Raw genomic sequence first — 16,007 nt, 5'->3', positions numbered from 1 at the left:
TACTGTCCCGCTCACCTTCAACAGTTGAGCTGTGAGAGATCGTTGTGACAAACATCACAATTTCAAACTACACAAGCACAAGTCAACAGCAAATTTTAATCTGAGATGTCTTTATGTGTCCCTAAACATATTTTTGATGCTGATTCAAAAAATGCCTTTACTTTTTTTTCGAGCACATCAGGCTTTTGAGGGGGGGTGTTTGTTTGTTTTCAAGTTTGACCTATAAAAGCTTGCGCAAGACGGATTTTACTGTGTTGTAATTTATAGCTATAACGTTCCAGAAAAAATTGACCTGTTGCTGAACCTAAATCTTAATTCATAAATCTTACTCAATATATTAGTAGATTACATATTATGTTATTATCATGTTAAAAACCTGATTTGAAGGGGGAAAATGAGGACAGATTTAGAATCAGCACAAAAAAAAATCTAGAAAGGTTTACTTTTATCTCTGATTTTAAAAAATGTGAACATCTGTCAACCGTTCTGGTTGCTCCCAAAAATATTGATTGACTCCTAATAAGTCTTTGTTCGTCTGTTTTTTGCCATCAACGTATAGTGACAGGCAGAACAACCAAATGGTCTTCCACTAGATGGCAGAAGGTACATCCTTAATGTAACCACCTTTTGTGACATTTGCATTCGGTTGAGTGCCGTCACATTTTTTTTTAAACTTAAAATACGTGCCTCGGCTCAAGGTCGGGAAAACGCTGAAGTGTGTTTGCGCTTGACCTACTTGGGCAGCGTCAACAACAGATAACAAACGAGCGCGCACATTCCGCACACACGGTCAACTCCAAAAAAACTGAACGCAGACTGCGGTTACACGGATTATCCCGTTGAAATGCAGTGTTGGGGTTCAAGAACGCGCCATTTAGTTCAGTGGTGTCTGGTAGTTCCTCATATGAACAGTGCAAAGGAGGAGGAGGAGGAGGCGGGGGATAACATCCGGGGCTGGTTTTATTCTAATAACGAACGTTCAACCCGGAAAGACGAACAAGAACAGGACTTTTGTGTTATCCGATCACACGAATAAATAGGCAAGGCGGGCAGGGTCTTCTGGTGCGTGCTGGACTTCAAAAAAGTTGTTTCTGAAACTGGTTGGCTTCCGCCATGTTGGTCAACTGCTGTCACAAGTGTTCTTCCTAGCGGTCCTGGAAACTGGTTGTGTTGGGACAAGACTCTGCGAAGCGGGTGAGTCCACACAGTGGTACTTGTGCGTGCGTGCGTGTGTGTGTTTAACGTTGGTCGACGCAAGCATATCAGGTGTCGCTGAATAAAGTCTGCGTTAAAAGTTTTCATCGTAATCAAGAGTGCCACCATCATCATCACCACCATCACCATCATCCTGACACTCATCATCATCGTCACGTTGTGCATGCACGCGCCAAGATGACCCAATTTGTACTTCCTGTTAGCACCTCACATTTTTTTATCAATACTTTTGTGCCACATTGTACCTAATGCTTCATGGGAAATCAAGGTTGCCACATAAAAGGGGTGTGTGTAAACTCGATGGCTGTCATCTGACGTTATGGATAATGATCATGTTTATCAATAAATTTGTAAATCCCAATTTGGGTTCGTCCCAGTACTGTTAACGCTTCATTTTACCAAACGTTTGAGACAAATTTAAACTTAGAGCTTAATGGGATCAATTTCTGGGAAGGCCCTTTTTTGTTCCAGTGCCCCAGTGCACAAAACAAGTCCATCAAAGAATGATTGAAAGAGTTTGGCGTGGAAGACCAAGTGCCATGGCCGTTTACTGCAGCAAACCCTTTTAGGGATTTTCAATCATTTTATAACTTAACACTATCAACTAATCAATACTTCATTTATATTGCATGCTTCATGCTTAAAGGGAAAGTCAAGTCAACGTTTTTCTTCGCAATAATGTCTTCTATCCGCCCACACTAGTTTAAACATGCCATTCACATTAATATTGCATTTGTGAAATATGAATTAAGCGGTAAAATGCATTGGTTTTCTTTTGTTACCTGTAAAGGGGAAGTCAAGTTGAATTTTTTTTCTTATAATATCTTCTATACACCCCAATATTGTGCTTGTGGAATAGAAGTTAAGCAGCAAAATCTACCCATTTTTATCCATCCCAAGGGGCAGCCATTTTGCCATCAAATAAAAATGACATCACAGTAGTGCAGGGCTTCGGTAAAAAACAATCAGGCCTCACCTGTTTTATGAGTTTGGTCATGTGACATTCAAAAGATGACTCGTGAATGGTCGTCACCTGAGCCTTGAGCTACTGTGATGTCATTTTCAGTCAACGGCAGGTGGCAAAATGGCTGCCCCCTGAGATGCATGAAAATTGGTAGATTTTGCTGCTTAGCTCCTATTCCACAAGCACAATATTGGGGTGTATAGAAGATATAAGAAAAATAATTCAACTTGACTTCCCCTTTACAGGTAACAAAAGAAAACCAATCCATTCTACATTGCCTCAATTTCCATTCCCTGGGTGATCTGACTGACACCCCTGGTTTATGGGCTAAAGCATAGTCTATAGCCAAAAGAAAAAGATTAAGAAACAGTAATTGAGGAAAAAATGGTTTTATAATACACTTTAATGCAAGATAGAATTGTATCTGATTTGGAATGCAGTACTGTATACGAATAACACTGGCCACCAAATTTTCACGAATTTTTTTTTCAACCAGAGATGCAAGTAAACTTTTCCAGATTAATTTTTTGCACTGATTACAAATCTGCCCTTGGTTTTTTATTTTATTGTTTTTTTTTAGAGCAGATTAGGTTGTCATACTACTACTACTACTACTACTACTACTACTACTATTAATAATAATAATAATAATGCAGTACTGGTAATATAAATCTATAAAATATTCTCTAATATTTATGAATTAAGGGTTAGGTACAGCAACAAGTGGATTTTTTTTTCCAGAAATGTCATAGATATAAATAATAATGCATGGTAAAATCCGTATTACGGAAGCTTTTATGGTCTCACTTAAAAACCACAAAAAAAGAAAATATCTCAGATACCTGATGTCCAAGGGAAAAAAAGTAAACACACTTTTGAAATCAGCGTCAAAAAAAGATTCAAATTTGCTTTTGACCAATGTAATCGATTCTAAAAATATTGTGCTAGTGACAGCCCTAACTCACATGAGTTGCACCTTCCTATTGACACTAAAGTGCCATCTTTGTCCACATTTGAGTCCTTGCTGATACTGAGTACCAATACTTGATAATGCCATTGCATTTTCCAGTTATGACGAAAATGAATTTTATTTGAATCATATATTGTTTGAAAACACAAACTTTACTTGAACATTCACTCAAATACGACACTGTATAAAGTAACCCCTTGTCATTACTCTGTACTAAATGTAACCTGCAACATGAGGTATTTCAATTGCAATTGCTTCTTACACAGCACCACTATGCACACGCATTTCCGCATTTGTCTCTCTCTATCTCTGCACCTCTCTCATACGTTTGCACTCCAACCACAAATGGCTGATCAATGTTCAGTATGAAGGTGGACTCGGTCCATTTTCATTGTTCCACTGTGGTGTGTTCGGTAATTTCATCGGTCCTGAAAATACAGTCATGTTTTATTAATCATCATTTCAATATCACTCAAAAGAATCACGATTATTATTTTTTCCATAATTCCCCAGTCCCACTGTATGAGCAATTACTCCATTAAAAGTAGAGGAATTTAGCTGAAAAAAAAATGCAGTCAATTATTGGGGCTTCACTGAAGTGCAAATAGTGTGCATTTTTCAAAGAATCTCTGCCTCCATTGCATCACTTTGGGGCCTTCCTGTCGTTGTTCTGATTTGTGCCAGACTTTGATGAGGTTACATATGCTTCCAGTCACTAAGTAGTCTCATAAAATAAAAAGGAGAGGTTGAACAAGTCCTGAAAAAAAACAGATGTTTGGGGCTATTATCACTGTTTAGATGAAATATATGTGTGCATTCCCGAAAATGCCACCATCTCTTCCCTGTTCCTTCCCTTAATGGTTGGACCAGATGTTTTATGATCCTAAAATCTCATGTGCATTTGTGTGGCATGTGTGTCAATATGTGTGTGTGTGTGTGTGTGTGTGTGTGTGTGTGCGTGCGTGCGTGCGTGCGTGCGTGCGTGCGTGCGTGCGTGCGTGCGTGCGTGCGTGCGTGCGTGCGTGCGTGCGTGCGTGCGTGCGTGCGTGTGTGTGTGTGTGTGTGTGTGTGTGTGTGCGCGTGTGTGTGCGTGAGACTACTGCAGTGCCATTTTCCTTTTTGGGCTGTGTGTTTTTCTCCGAGGCTTTTAGCCATCAACTGTATTTTGGGTGTCATCTGAGAAGCACTGAGGTAGCATATTCATGGTTTCAAAGCTATTCATACAAGAGTTCCACTTGGCCGTGATGATTATTACTTGTCAGCATTTTAGCGGCAATGTAGATAATTGGTGTCTTCTAACCGGTTTGAAGGCACGACTGTTTGTTTTGGAGCTCCATTTATTCCTGATTGTGTGTCCCATGCACTCATTGGCCGCAACATTAGGCACACTTGCTTGCACAATTTAATTACATACTGGACAACAGCTGCATTCTAAGTCAGTCTTAACAGACATGATAATGCTTCGTGTGATACTGTAAGACGTTGCATGATGCTGAGCATTTTTTTTTCTATTTTGTCCCTCTTATGTATTGCATCTGATCGGGTGCAAAGAGTCGCTGTATCATTTTTCATTCAGTCTACAGCGATCCTGAGAGAGCATTGGACATCACGCAGGAACTTAAAGGGGAGGTCAAGTCAAAATGTTTTCTTTACAATAACATGCATGCAGCCCCACTAGTCTAAACACGATATTCTTATTAATATTGTGTTTGTGGAATATGAACCAAGCGACAAAATCCAACTGTTTTTATCCATGTCGGGGGGCGGCCATTTTGCCACTTGCTGTCGATTGAAAGTGACATCACAGTGCCCAAGGGCTCAGGTAACGTCCATCACGGCTCACCTGTCTTCTGGATTTGGCCATGTGACATTCATAAGCTGAACCCTTCGGCCCTGTGATGTCATTTTCAATCAACAGCAAGTGGCAAAATGGCCGCCCCTTGAGAAGGGTCAAAAGTGGTCAGTTGTGCCGTTTAGTTCGTATTCCGTAAAACACAATATTAATCAGAAAAATGTGTTGACACAAATGAAGGCGCATAGAACATATTCTTGTCAAGATTTTTTTAATTTGACTTCCCCGATAAATAGGATGACAACATTATTAAAGGCTCAACTCTTGCCACTCATCTGACCCCTTTCTTAAAAACTGCCTGTGTGTTGGCTGTGTGTGTGAGCGCATGACGTTGACTGGATGACATTGTGTGCTGGTACACCACTAAACATCTTGCGCATACGAAATTCTCAGAGGTGAATGACTCGCTGATTCACACGCATGGCATCGTCTTAATGAATACATTTTACGATCTATGCGCACCCGCCCACACCACCACCACCACCACCACCAGCCTGGTGTCTGGCCAGGGGGAATGTGTGCAGATCTTGAGTGCAGTCTGTAATTTTTGGCTTTGGTGGAGGGCCTAAGCTTCGCCTCAGCCTTTAGCTGCCGCTCAGCCTCAAGCACGTCACATGAAAAACTGCTGAGTGTGAGATGCTCACTCTCTCGCTTCCTGGGTGTGTGCGTGCAAGGAACACGGGGCTACTTTTATTGTACGTGCATCTCCCTCAGCTCTTCTTCTTTCCACGAATCCCAATTGTGTGTGTGTGTGTGTGTGTGTGTGTGTGTGTGTGTGTGTGTGTGTGTGTGTGTGTGTGTGTGTGCGCGCGCGTGTGTGTCTCAGTGATATGTGATAGCAGCACCATGCCGTACGTCGATCGTCTGAACCGCGTGTGTGGCTTCCTGGATATCGAAGAGAAAGAAAACAGTTGCCGCTTCCAGAGGCGTTACTTCATCCTGGACACTCAGGGGAATGCTTTGCTGTGGTACATGGACAACCCTCAGGTGCTTTGTGCATCACTGTATGACACAACACACTTGGACAAATAGCAAAAGGAAGTGACCAATATGAGCCCGGGTAACCTTGGACTGTGATCCTATGATGTGTGTGTGTGTGTGTGTGTGTGTGTGTGTGTGTGTGTGTGTGTGTGTGTGTGTGTGTGTGTGCATTTGTGCGTGCGTGCGTGTGTGTTTATCATGCAGAACCTGCCCAGTGGAGCAAGCTTTGTTGGCAGCCTGAGACTAACATATATCTCCAAGGTAAACCTCAACATTAGCTTTCACTTACTTCCACTGCTGGAATTTGAAAAAACACTCAGTAGTCACTAAACGAGGTACACTTGCACACAATGTAACCAGATCCAATAAAGTCGTGGTAACAAACATTCTGCCTTTACAAAGATAATGTTGAGGTGCAACAGTTAATTTGGTAATCCATAACTACTCGATTATCAAATGAATTATTTTGGTAATCAACTACCGGTAATCTTTTGGAGACCTCATTGTCCAAATCCTCGGAATGTCAGCCTCGCGACAGTGAATATTTTCAGGTTTATGTCGTCCTTCTTGAAAGCAGATTTCTTATCTTTTTGTTGAGTCAACATCGAACGTTTGTTTTACTTTGGAAAACAATGATCAACTTTCTTGCTTATTGTCTTACATGTTACTGACAAAACCAGTTACTGAATCAGAATTTGTTGAATTTTCTGCACTGTCAGTTTGAAATACTCTCATGTGTTTGACTCTAGGAATGGCAATAAAATCAGTTTCATCGATTAATCGACCAGATAATTGCCAGATTAATCGATTATTAAACGAATCATTTGTTGATTCCCTATAGTAATGCTTAGTCTGCACCTGTTTTCATGGTGTCAACCAAAAACTGACCATAAATGTACACCAGTGGGATACACTGGATTAATTGTTGTTGACTCTGCATTTGGAACAATAACTGAGAATTCCACATGTGCCAAAATAGTATCTCCTTTTACTATGACAAAAGGTTAAAGACCTGTTGATAGAGTCGCCCATAGTAATCCAAAATAGTATCTCCTTTTACTATGACAAAAGGTTGATAGAGTCGCCCATAGTAAAAGATAAGTCAGTTTATGGATTAAGAATTTGGTTTATTGTGTTCAATTGATTTTTTCACTTTTTGGCTTTCTCAAACTAAATGGAGCTAAGGCACCCACTTTACAGAAGAAAACTCTCTCAGCATATCATCAAACAAAAATTCTCATCTCGTCTCAGTTTCCCCACAAATTGACTTACTTAGGGTGAAATCTGCTCTTGTTCAATTGAACACAAAGCTGATGCATTTGCAGCTAGCCATGACTTATTTTGTATGTATGGCAACAGCTGGATACAATCGGTTTATTGTCCCTTCTGCCCTCTAATGAAGGAGCATTTTTTTTCTGTCTGTCAATGTAAGAAATTTGCATCGATTGCTGAATAAATATAGATTTGTGATTAACAGAACTACATGACATTTACGGGAGCTTGAGTTAAAACCATGTCACCTTCTACTATGGTACAACCCCAAGAATCATAATTCTTTTTCGGGAACATCCAAAGACAGCCTCTCAAGCAACAAGTGATTGTTATTTGTCCCCATCGTTGATCAATCGACATTACTTGATAAAGCTGCTGTTGATCAACCTCCACACTCCCCACAAGCTGTCTCAAAACGTTTTTTTTTTCAAGCTTCATGTTTAAGTTCATACCTCACCGACAGTGTCCATTCTCTTTGTAACAACAGAATGTTTGTGACGCTTTTTTCCTTCGTGCGGTACCACATGATCAGAAACAGGCTGATCAATCTGCAGCCGAAGCTAATGGTCACATGCAGAGTTGAGCCTCAGCAGAGTTGCTGACGAATTCCAGATGTTTGACTTGAGCAGAGATAATCACATCTGGTCTCGGCGCTGACAGCTTCTCTCTGGACAGTCACAGTCAAGAGATGTGAACTTCTAACTCCGGAATCACTTATTCCACTTTTTGAAACTGTAAAATAATGGGCCAAATGTCAACTGTTCTGCTTTTAGTGACCAGATTTAAATACATTGGCATAATTCTGAGTTCAGAAGTGAATATGATATGGGTCTAAGTTGAATAATTGATATTTTCTCTCAGGGGAAGTGCTGTTGTGATCTGTGATTATGGAGCACGGTGTTGAAACCTCAAATGTAGTGCGACTTTGCTTCCTTCATCTCAATCTTGTTTTTACTTGCTTATCATTCATCACACGGATCACATTACAGAGAGTAAACCAAAATATTGTGTACATTACGCTACACAATATGTGACTATGGGTGTACGCTGTGCTTTTACGGAGCATAGCTTCCATTGAAGCTATATTCTCCAAAACAAAATAACGCATGCTTGACATTCAGTCTGCTTTTCTGTCAGGTAAATGAAACTACAGGGAAGCAGAAGCCAAAGACAGAGTTCTGCTTTGGTGAGTCCTCAGGGAAACACTGAGTCATAGTCACACACTGTAAAAAAAACATTATTTATACATTTGCTAAACTGAGGAAAAAAAAAAACATTATTTATACATTTGCTAAACTGATATAAAGCAGTAATTATAGGGGGGTATGGAACAGCTATTGAATTTTTTTTTTTCTTCCCCACAGTCATCAATGCAGTATCCCGAAGGTACTTCCTCCAAGCCAATGACGTGACAGATATGAGGGACTGGGTCACTGCTCTCAACCAAGCCAGCAAGATTACGGTGAGTGTAGCACACACCAAAACATCACTTTATGGCCTTGTCAAACTACACGGCTTTTTTTTTTTTTTTTTTTGTCGTTCATGACGGTCGCTGTCAGACGAACAGATAAATATTGTTGTGTGTCTTGGACCGGGCGAGCTGTTGCTCGATAAGTCCGTCCCCAACCAAGCGCTGCCCAATCGGTGCGTGCTTCCGTCAAGATTCAATTACTAGCTTTGCAGTTTGCAAATGTAGCATGAGTTGAGATGCTTGGTGTACTTTGCGATATTTCCTCTTTTGTGCAAGTTACTTTTTGAACACTGAACATAACATTTTGCTTGCACGCGCCGTATCCAGTCTCTCGTCATAAGTAGGTGGGCACTTTCTTCCTATTGGTCAATGCCGAAAAACGAATTGAAGGACGACTGAGGAGATGTCACATTATGCAGCAAGACGAACAAAAATTCCGACATGCCAAACTATGGTCAATCTTTGAGTGTGTCACACTACACGAGCTACAACGAGTCAAGACGACTTAAAATCAGCTACAAGACACGACATTTGTCTGGTCGGGTCAAAAATCGAGCTACCTTCGTGTAGTCTGACGCCGGCTTTAGTTTTTTTTTTTTAAGAGCTTGGCACGATTTTCCAGTGATTATCTTCAGACTTGAGGAATTTGTTCCGTTTTAAACATCGTTGATTACCACTCTCAATTTTTAACCAACCTTGCTTACACTGATTTTCCTTTGCACTAGTAATTACAGATTGCTTCGAATAGATTATATAGTAGTATGTCATCCTTTCTAGTTTCATCGTTAAAGCAAGAAATGAATTTAATGTCAACGGCCGAAGCGCAGAACCTCTAAAACTACAATGATCGTTTTGCTGCGGAACGCTTTTCTTTAAGGATACTCAATTCGTTATTTATTTTTTATTTTCAGAAAAAAATGTAGCCAAATTTCCTTATAAGGACACGGCTTCAGCTCCCTGTGGCAAATTATCGCATGATAGTATTGTCTTTAACAGCATATTGTCTGCTCTTCATTCTTCCTCGAGTGGTTGTGTGAGTTGCCTCTTCAATCACCTCAAACCAGTTTGGCCGTTTGTGTAATAGCTCTGCCATTAAAAAGGCGTTTCAACTTCCACACGCTGAATGTTTTTCTATTGCTGTGCCAGTTCTCTGTACATCTACGAACACTCTGAACGCTCGTTTCGAGCCACATCCTGAGACACCAACAATAAGGCCCTGAAATCGCATTTCGTCATTTGTGTTTAGCAGTAATTATTCCAAAGAATGCGACCCTTGAGAGGATACATCTCTCACTTGTGGGTACTTCTTTTTTTTTTAAGCTCACCCCCTGTTCATGACTGTTTAACATGACAGAAAAGCAGCACAATCGAATGTGGTGCTATGCCAGAGTTACACTGTAACATACATTCTTCCCTCGCAAGATAATAAGGGCCCATTTAGATTGATACAGACATTAATTTAACCAATTGTTTATTCGCGGTGTGGTACAGTTGTTTTAAGAAAGCTTTGCTTCTTTCATTTAGTGAATTGAGGTTACCAAAACATTTTCATTTAATTTACAGTACCACTTATGTGTGGTGCCTGGAGGGAAATTCTCGAAGAGAATCAATTCCGGGGCCCAAACTCTCACCAGCACTTTATGAAATGTTTAGGCAATATTTTAAGTAGCATTTTTACATGATTAGCTTTCATATAAGTGAAAAACTAAGACAAGCATAGGAGGGCTTTACCTCATGAAACCCCACCTTGTTACCAGCTGCTTTAAAAGCTCTGCCACGCCGACAGCTGGTGGTCGGATTATTAAACCTTGCTCACGACCCGGTTTCCAAGTGCTTCAATTTTGTAGCCGTTCTCGATTTTTGCCTCATAGTTTTGCCACGTACAGTCAAACCTCGGTTTCCGAATGTCTCCGTTATCGACCAAATCGGATTTCGACCAGAAAATTCGAGATTTTTACACCTCGGATTACGAGCGAAAACCGGTTTTCGACAAAACTGAGCAAACCCGAATACGCCACTCCACTCCTCTTGGCTTCCTTACACGAGAAAGTGATGCTTCCTCATGTAGCGTTCATTGTGAGCAGACGTGTTTGTTGTGATTTACGCAAATCTGACTGTTTTTTATGTTATTTCTGCATAGTGTGTTAATCCCGAATCATGGGCTAATAGTTTCAGATTTAGAACAAATCGCTTTTCGAACAACCTTCTGGAACGGATTATGGTCGAAAACCGAGGTATGACTGTACTTTCTCTTGTATTTTTTCATTATGGTGTCGTCTCGGTTTTGTATTCTTGTGTTTTGGATTATCTTGTCCTTTTAGTCGACAAGTAATTTATCTTTTTTCATTCCTTGCCTTTTGCAAGCGCTTTAGGTTTGTTGCGCATTTTCCTGGTTCTTTGTGACCAGCGTCCTGAGTTGTACTTTGTTGGTCCTGCGTTGTTTTTGTTAATTAAACATATTTCGTCATATTTGCGTCATATTCAACTGTAGTCCACTTTGGTACCACTCCGCACAACTGCAGATTGGGCAAGGTGTACTCAATATTGTGGCTCATGCATTGCGATCATATGTACAGTACTCGCTGTGTGTGAGTGTTTGTGCCTGTGCAAGTGACACCATACTTATTGTTTGCTACTTAGGTTCCTAAATCTGGTCCTGCACCTCCAAGATCTGATGTGGCCACTGTTACGAGTGACTCTTACGGAGGGGGGAAACAGCAAGCATATAAGACGGAGATCCACGGAGGCGTGGTGGTGCACACGCCCATCCTGGTAAGCGCACGCCCCCAAAACTACAACTCGTGCTGTCGTGATCATGCACAAGGCGAACTTGCTCTGTCCAAAAACATGTATGCGGACGATGTTTTGATGACACTTGGTTGTGATAATAAAGCGATCATCATGTTGCAGAACGAGAGCGTCAAGCCTAATGTGCTGAGGTTCGGTTACTGTGTCAAACAAGGCAATGTTGTGAGTACACCTCACCTACTTGCAAAGTGTGTTTGAATGGAGGCGCCGCATGAGGAACTGACATCATGTCCTGCGGCGTGGGTTTCAGAGAAAAAGCTGGAAGAGGCGCTTTTTTACCCTCGATAACAACGCGGTCAGTTACTACAAGTCTGAGATGGTAAGGGAACGCGCGCTGTCCCTCGCGGATCTTTATCTGTGTCGCGCTCCGTCCGCTTACCTCTGTTGTGCATGTGCGTATCAGGACAAAGAACCTCTGCGAGCCATTCCCCTCCGGGACATTCAGAAAGTTCACGAATGCCTCGTCAAATCAGGGTGAGTCAGTGTGACCGCAGAGCCCAACTTGCACTCTCCCACCCCTTCTCATGTGCTTGTAATTGATTATAAACGCACGCATTATGTGCTCAGCCAGATAACGCTCTCTGTCATCTTGTCAAGTGTTTGGAACACAAACACACTTTTTGTCATAGTTTTTAACATGCCGCAGCGGAGTAAGAGTACTGATCTATTCCAAAAACTTTTGACCTTGACCCTAAAAACACTCCGTTAGGAATTGCTTTTTGCCAAAGCTTTTACCAAGTAGTTTTGGACCTAACTGCCTCTACAAATAAGACTGATGTGGTGCAACAACTTTATTTCCATAAGTGACCTCCTGCAGCGCGACAATCTATTTGAGATCATCACCGGATCCCGAACCTTCTACATACAGGTAAACTTCTGTTCTCATACTGTGCCATACAAGCTTTATGGGATGGCTGCATAATAGGCTTGATTGCACATAATTACAGTTTTGCCTTCGCACAATTAAGGCATCAGTCAAGTTGGTGTCTCGAATTACCCGGGAAGTCATTTTGTGAAGCAGTCGGCAGGTGTTTGCGCGTTTTTGAAATGTGTTCTTGAAATGCCGCGCTACTGAAGTGAAGCGCAAAGGATTGTTTTCGTGAAGCAACCGCAGCCATCTGTTACCATAACAACAAAAACATCCTGTTGATTCCTTCCCATGGGAGGACAGCTGAGAGAAATGGCAAGCTTATGCACATTTGTTTTTCTGAAAAAAAGGAAGCATGACAGATAGTGTTCAGTAAACTGAATGGAAGAATGCATACTTAATATTTACAACAAATGACTTGAACGCAAGACTTTTTATTTTTTCCAAAATTTGAGTTCAAGATTCAGTATGCACAATGTCAAGAGGGTAATATCCATGTTACGTGTTTGTAAATCATTCGATGTGTGGCCTCTTCTGTTCATAGACAGACTCTCCAGAGGATATGCACGGCTGGATCAGGGACATAGAGATGAAGATTCAGGATTTCAGAGGCCCTGCCAAGGTAACGCTGTCTTTCTTCTCAACACTGAAAACAATTTGTCTGTTCTAACGAGGTTGTTTTGTTTTTCCCATGGGAAGATATTCTTTCTTTTCCCGACATTTATCATAAGCGGAAAATCTGTCTGAAGCATTCTATGTGATTTGATTGAAATTTGCTGTGTATATGTAAAATTTGACTGCACTTTAAATGTAATTTATAAAAATACTTTCAATGTGTTCACATTCTGACTTATATCTTGGTCAAATTTGTCTTGCTGATTTTTACCTTGAGTAAGCACAAGCACAGAGGTAAGGTCAGTGTTTAGATTGAAATGTGCCTGTTTTTTTCTTTTTAAATAGAAAGATGAAACAATTTGTTTCTGTGAAACTTGGTGAAAAAGCTGCAAAATAAATAGATACGTTTTGCTGCAAATTTGCATGAAAAAGTTCAATCGATGCAAGCGCTGTCCTTACCTCAGAATCAAAGATGCCACCTATAGATATCTTATAGCATCCTCCATGTATCACATTTCAGGTTTTGCAAGTTAGTTTGCAAGCTTGGGGCACGGCAGTGGTTCATCACAGCCGAGAGGCCCTGGTTTCCGATCTCGGCTCAGGCCTTCCTGTATGGACTTTTCATGTTCTGGCTTGCAGGGGTTTTCCCCCATTACTCTTGGCTTCCTCCCACATCCCAAAGACAAGTAAATTACATTAGATAAAAATTCCAAGTTGTCCGCAGGTGTAAATTGTGTTTGGTTGTTTGTTTCCTTTATGTGAAATGTCCTCCGATTGGCTTGGAACCAGTTCAGGGTGTGATAGGCTCCAGCTCGCTTGTAAATTGGGTTTTGATAACAAGATTTGTTGCACTAGGAGTTGACTGCAGAGCTCATGCAATGAGTGCAAAAACGGGTGCGAACCACACTGTGGTCGGACAAACAAATACCTCTTTTTTTTCATTGGCTCGCAGTTTATCAGTGGGGAAGGTCTGTACTCTGGGTCTATCATTCTCGTGTTAAAATCAAAAGCTTCTACGAGCCGTAGTGATGTGGTTTTTGTGTCATTTGTTCGTTCTAGGGATTTTCGTTTAAAAGAGCTTCATCTCTCTATCGGAGTCACAATCCTTCCGCAAGTCGAAGTCACCGAGTCGCCGAGCAGCGGCCAACTCTCGTCAAGTCGTGCTCCGTGGCGCCGGGCTGGCAGCCGTGGACACCTATCCCTCCTAATGAAGCCTCCATCTTGGATGCGGAGGACAATGACAGCGCTTTTAGCACCGTACCCACATTGGCCTCACTCTCCTCCTCCCCCAACTCTTCCTCCACGTCCTCCTCCTCCAACTCTCTCTCAACTCTAGCCCCATGCCCCAGCATGCCCAGTAGTGGAATGGGCATCCTCACGGCTTCCGGAGATGTGGCGTTCGGCCGCCGGAGGCATCGTTCGCATCCTCAGTCTCACACAGGGTGCGTGTTCCCCTTTAACCTGGATGATGACAGCATCCGCACCACTGATGTTTAGGTTCCGTGGTTCTATGTGGTTCTTGTTACATGCTTTGACATGTATGTGTCTGGTCATTGTTGCATACCTGTCAACCTCGGCTAATACCTGCCCTTATAAATGATTACGATTCCCCTTACAAAGCAACAAAAACCCGTACAACGGCTTACCGCGCATGCGCACATCATGCTTTATCAATCCGACCGTACGCAGCGATGAAAAAAATATATACGATTGAGGATTACTTTTGCTGGTTTGCCGTGACAACAGTAGCGATCGACGACGGCATTGTCGTTGGCTACCAGCAGGTGAGATGATCTGGATTTGAGCCAAAATGATCTTTGTGAGATCTCTTCACAATTGTTTTTTTTTTGTATAAAAGTTGGAATACGCCGTACATGATTTGAAATGATAAAAAAAAAAACGTATGAAATTCGGGGAAAACGTACAAGTTGACAGGTATGTTGTTGTATTCCTTACTAACAAGGTGAGCCTGTGTTGATGACATGACCATTGATGAGGGCCCACAGCTGGTCATGTCGATGTGTTACAGATAATATGGGTAGCAAGAGGAACAGTAGTGTTGAATTGTCAAAGGGCTGTTAAAAAAGGATTTTTTTTTTCATGCAGCTTCTGCTAAAAACTTGAATTATGATTGTTCCTGCAGGGCTAGCAATGATGGCACATGTATTTAACCCTTTGCACTTGTCTTCAATTTAACGTTCTCGGTACAAAAAAAAAAATCTAGAGGTTCTCAGGCATGTGTATTTTGATAGTTCATATGTCTTCTCTTTTAACATTCTTTCCACGAGAGACATGAGGCACAGCAGCCTTCAACATTCAACAAGCATTTCCTGGCCACAAACGAGACAAGTGAAAGTGTTCCGTCAACCTCAAACTCACAACCCTGTAGATTGAACCATCATGTTACACGGGAAGTGGTGATGCCATAATAAATAATACAATCACTCGACATGGTACTTGATGAAGAATGGAAACCTGGTGAGCAGGTTTCGAGGATTCTAAATGCGATTTCCCCCTACGTGCAACATTATGGGGATGTAAACGCTGCCACTTGTAATTTATTAGCAATTTTGCACTTACGTTGTTTGCTACCTTTTTTATATGCTTCACCACTTTCACAACTTCCTCACGGATGTCTCAAATAGTTTGTGTTGTAACACCTGAGGCTTCTGCTCATGCCTGAATGCTTTGTTAACTCGTCAGCCTGCACATGCTGTTGGTTTCCATTCTTGATAATAAATTCTTATTTTATATTTGTCTTATACAGTACTGTACATTATTCGACGGAGTTGGGGGTGTATGCGTGCAGTACATCGCTATGTCCAATAGATGTCACCTTTTGTCTTTTGGTCTCCAGGTGTAGTTGCTTTGCCGGTTTAGATTTTGTGATTTTTCCGGCCCTTTTAGCGGCTGTTTTTCAAGAAAAATACGACTTGCTACAAACGGATCAACTTTTGACAGCCGTTGTGTCGAAAACTCAAATGTCGTTGA

General features: G+C 41.4%; 1 protein-coding gene and 1 long non-coding RNA gene across 3 annotated transcripts; one reads left to right on the top strand and one right to left on the bottom strand.

Moving 5' to 3' along the window:
- The first annotated feature begins 945 nt into the window (after positions 1–945).
- Positions 946–15,778, top strand: plekha2 (pleckstrin homology domain containing A2). Of its 2 annotated transcripts, XM_019866944.1 has the most exons (13): positions 954–1,194; positions 5,828–5,988; positions 6,187–6,243; positions 8,392–8,440; positions 8,619–8,716; positions 11,366–11,497; positions 11,636–11,695; positions 11,784–11,852; positions 11,937–12,007; positions 12,338–12,401; positions 12,946–13,023; positions 14,076–14,575; positions 14,963–15,778. In XM_019866944.1, the coding sequence occupies exons 2-12, from the start codon at positions 5,848–5,850 to the stop codon at positions 14,511–14,513; spliced, it is 1,257 nt and encodes a 418-aa protein (XP_019722503.1). In that variant the 5' UTR covers positions 954–1,194; positions 5,828–5,847; the 3' UTR covers positions 14,514–14,575; positions 14,963–15,778. The 2 variants fall into 2 exon arrangements, with proteins under 2 accessions (XP_019722502.1, XP_019722503.1); XM_019866943.1 differs by having other exon boundaries at positions 946–1,194; positions 11,366–11,695; positions 14,076–14,567; positions 14,955–15,778.
- Positions 10,060–11,359, bottom strand: LOC109514136 (uncharacterized). The gene is made up of 2 exons (XR_002167940.1): positions 11,233–11,359; positions 10,060–10,558 (listed from the first exon to the last, which is right to left on the bottom strand). It is a non-coding gene; the product is annotated as an uncharacterized LOC109514136 (long non-coding RNA).
- Positions 15,779–16,007: the final 229 nt, after the last annotated feature.

Source organism: Hippocampus comes, unplaced genomic scaffold (genome assembly GCF_001891065.2).
Source record: "Hippocampus comes isolate QL1 unplaced genomic scaffold, H_comes_QL1_v1.1 scaffold322, whole genome shotgun sequence".
NCBI lineage: Eukaryota > Metazoa > Chordata > Actinopteri > Syngnathiformes > Syngnathidae > Hippocampus > Hippocampus comes.
Note: the sequence above shows the minus strand (reverse complement) of the source record. Positions and strands in the feature narration are given on the sequence as shown.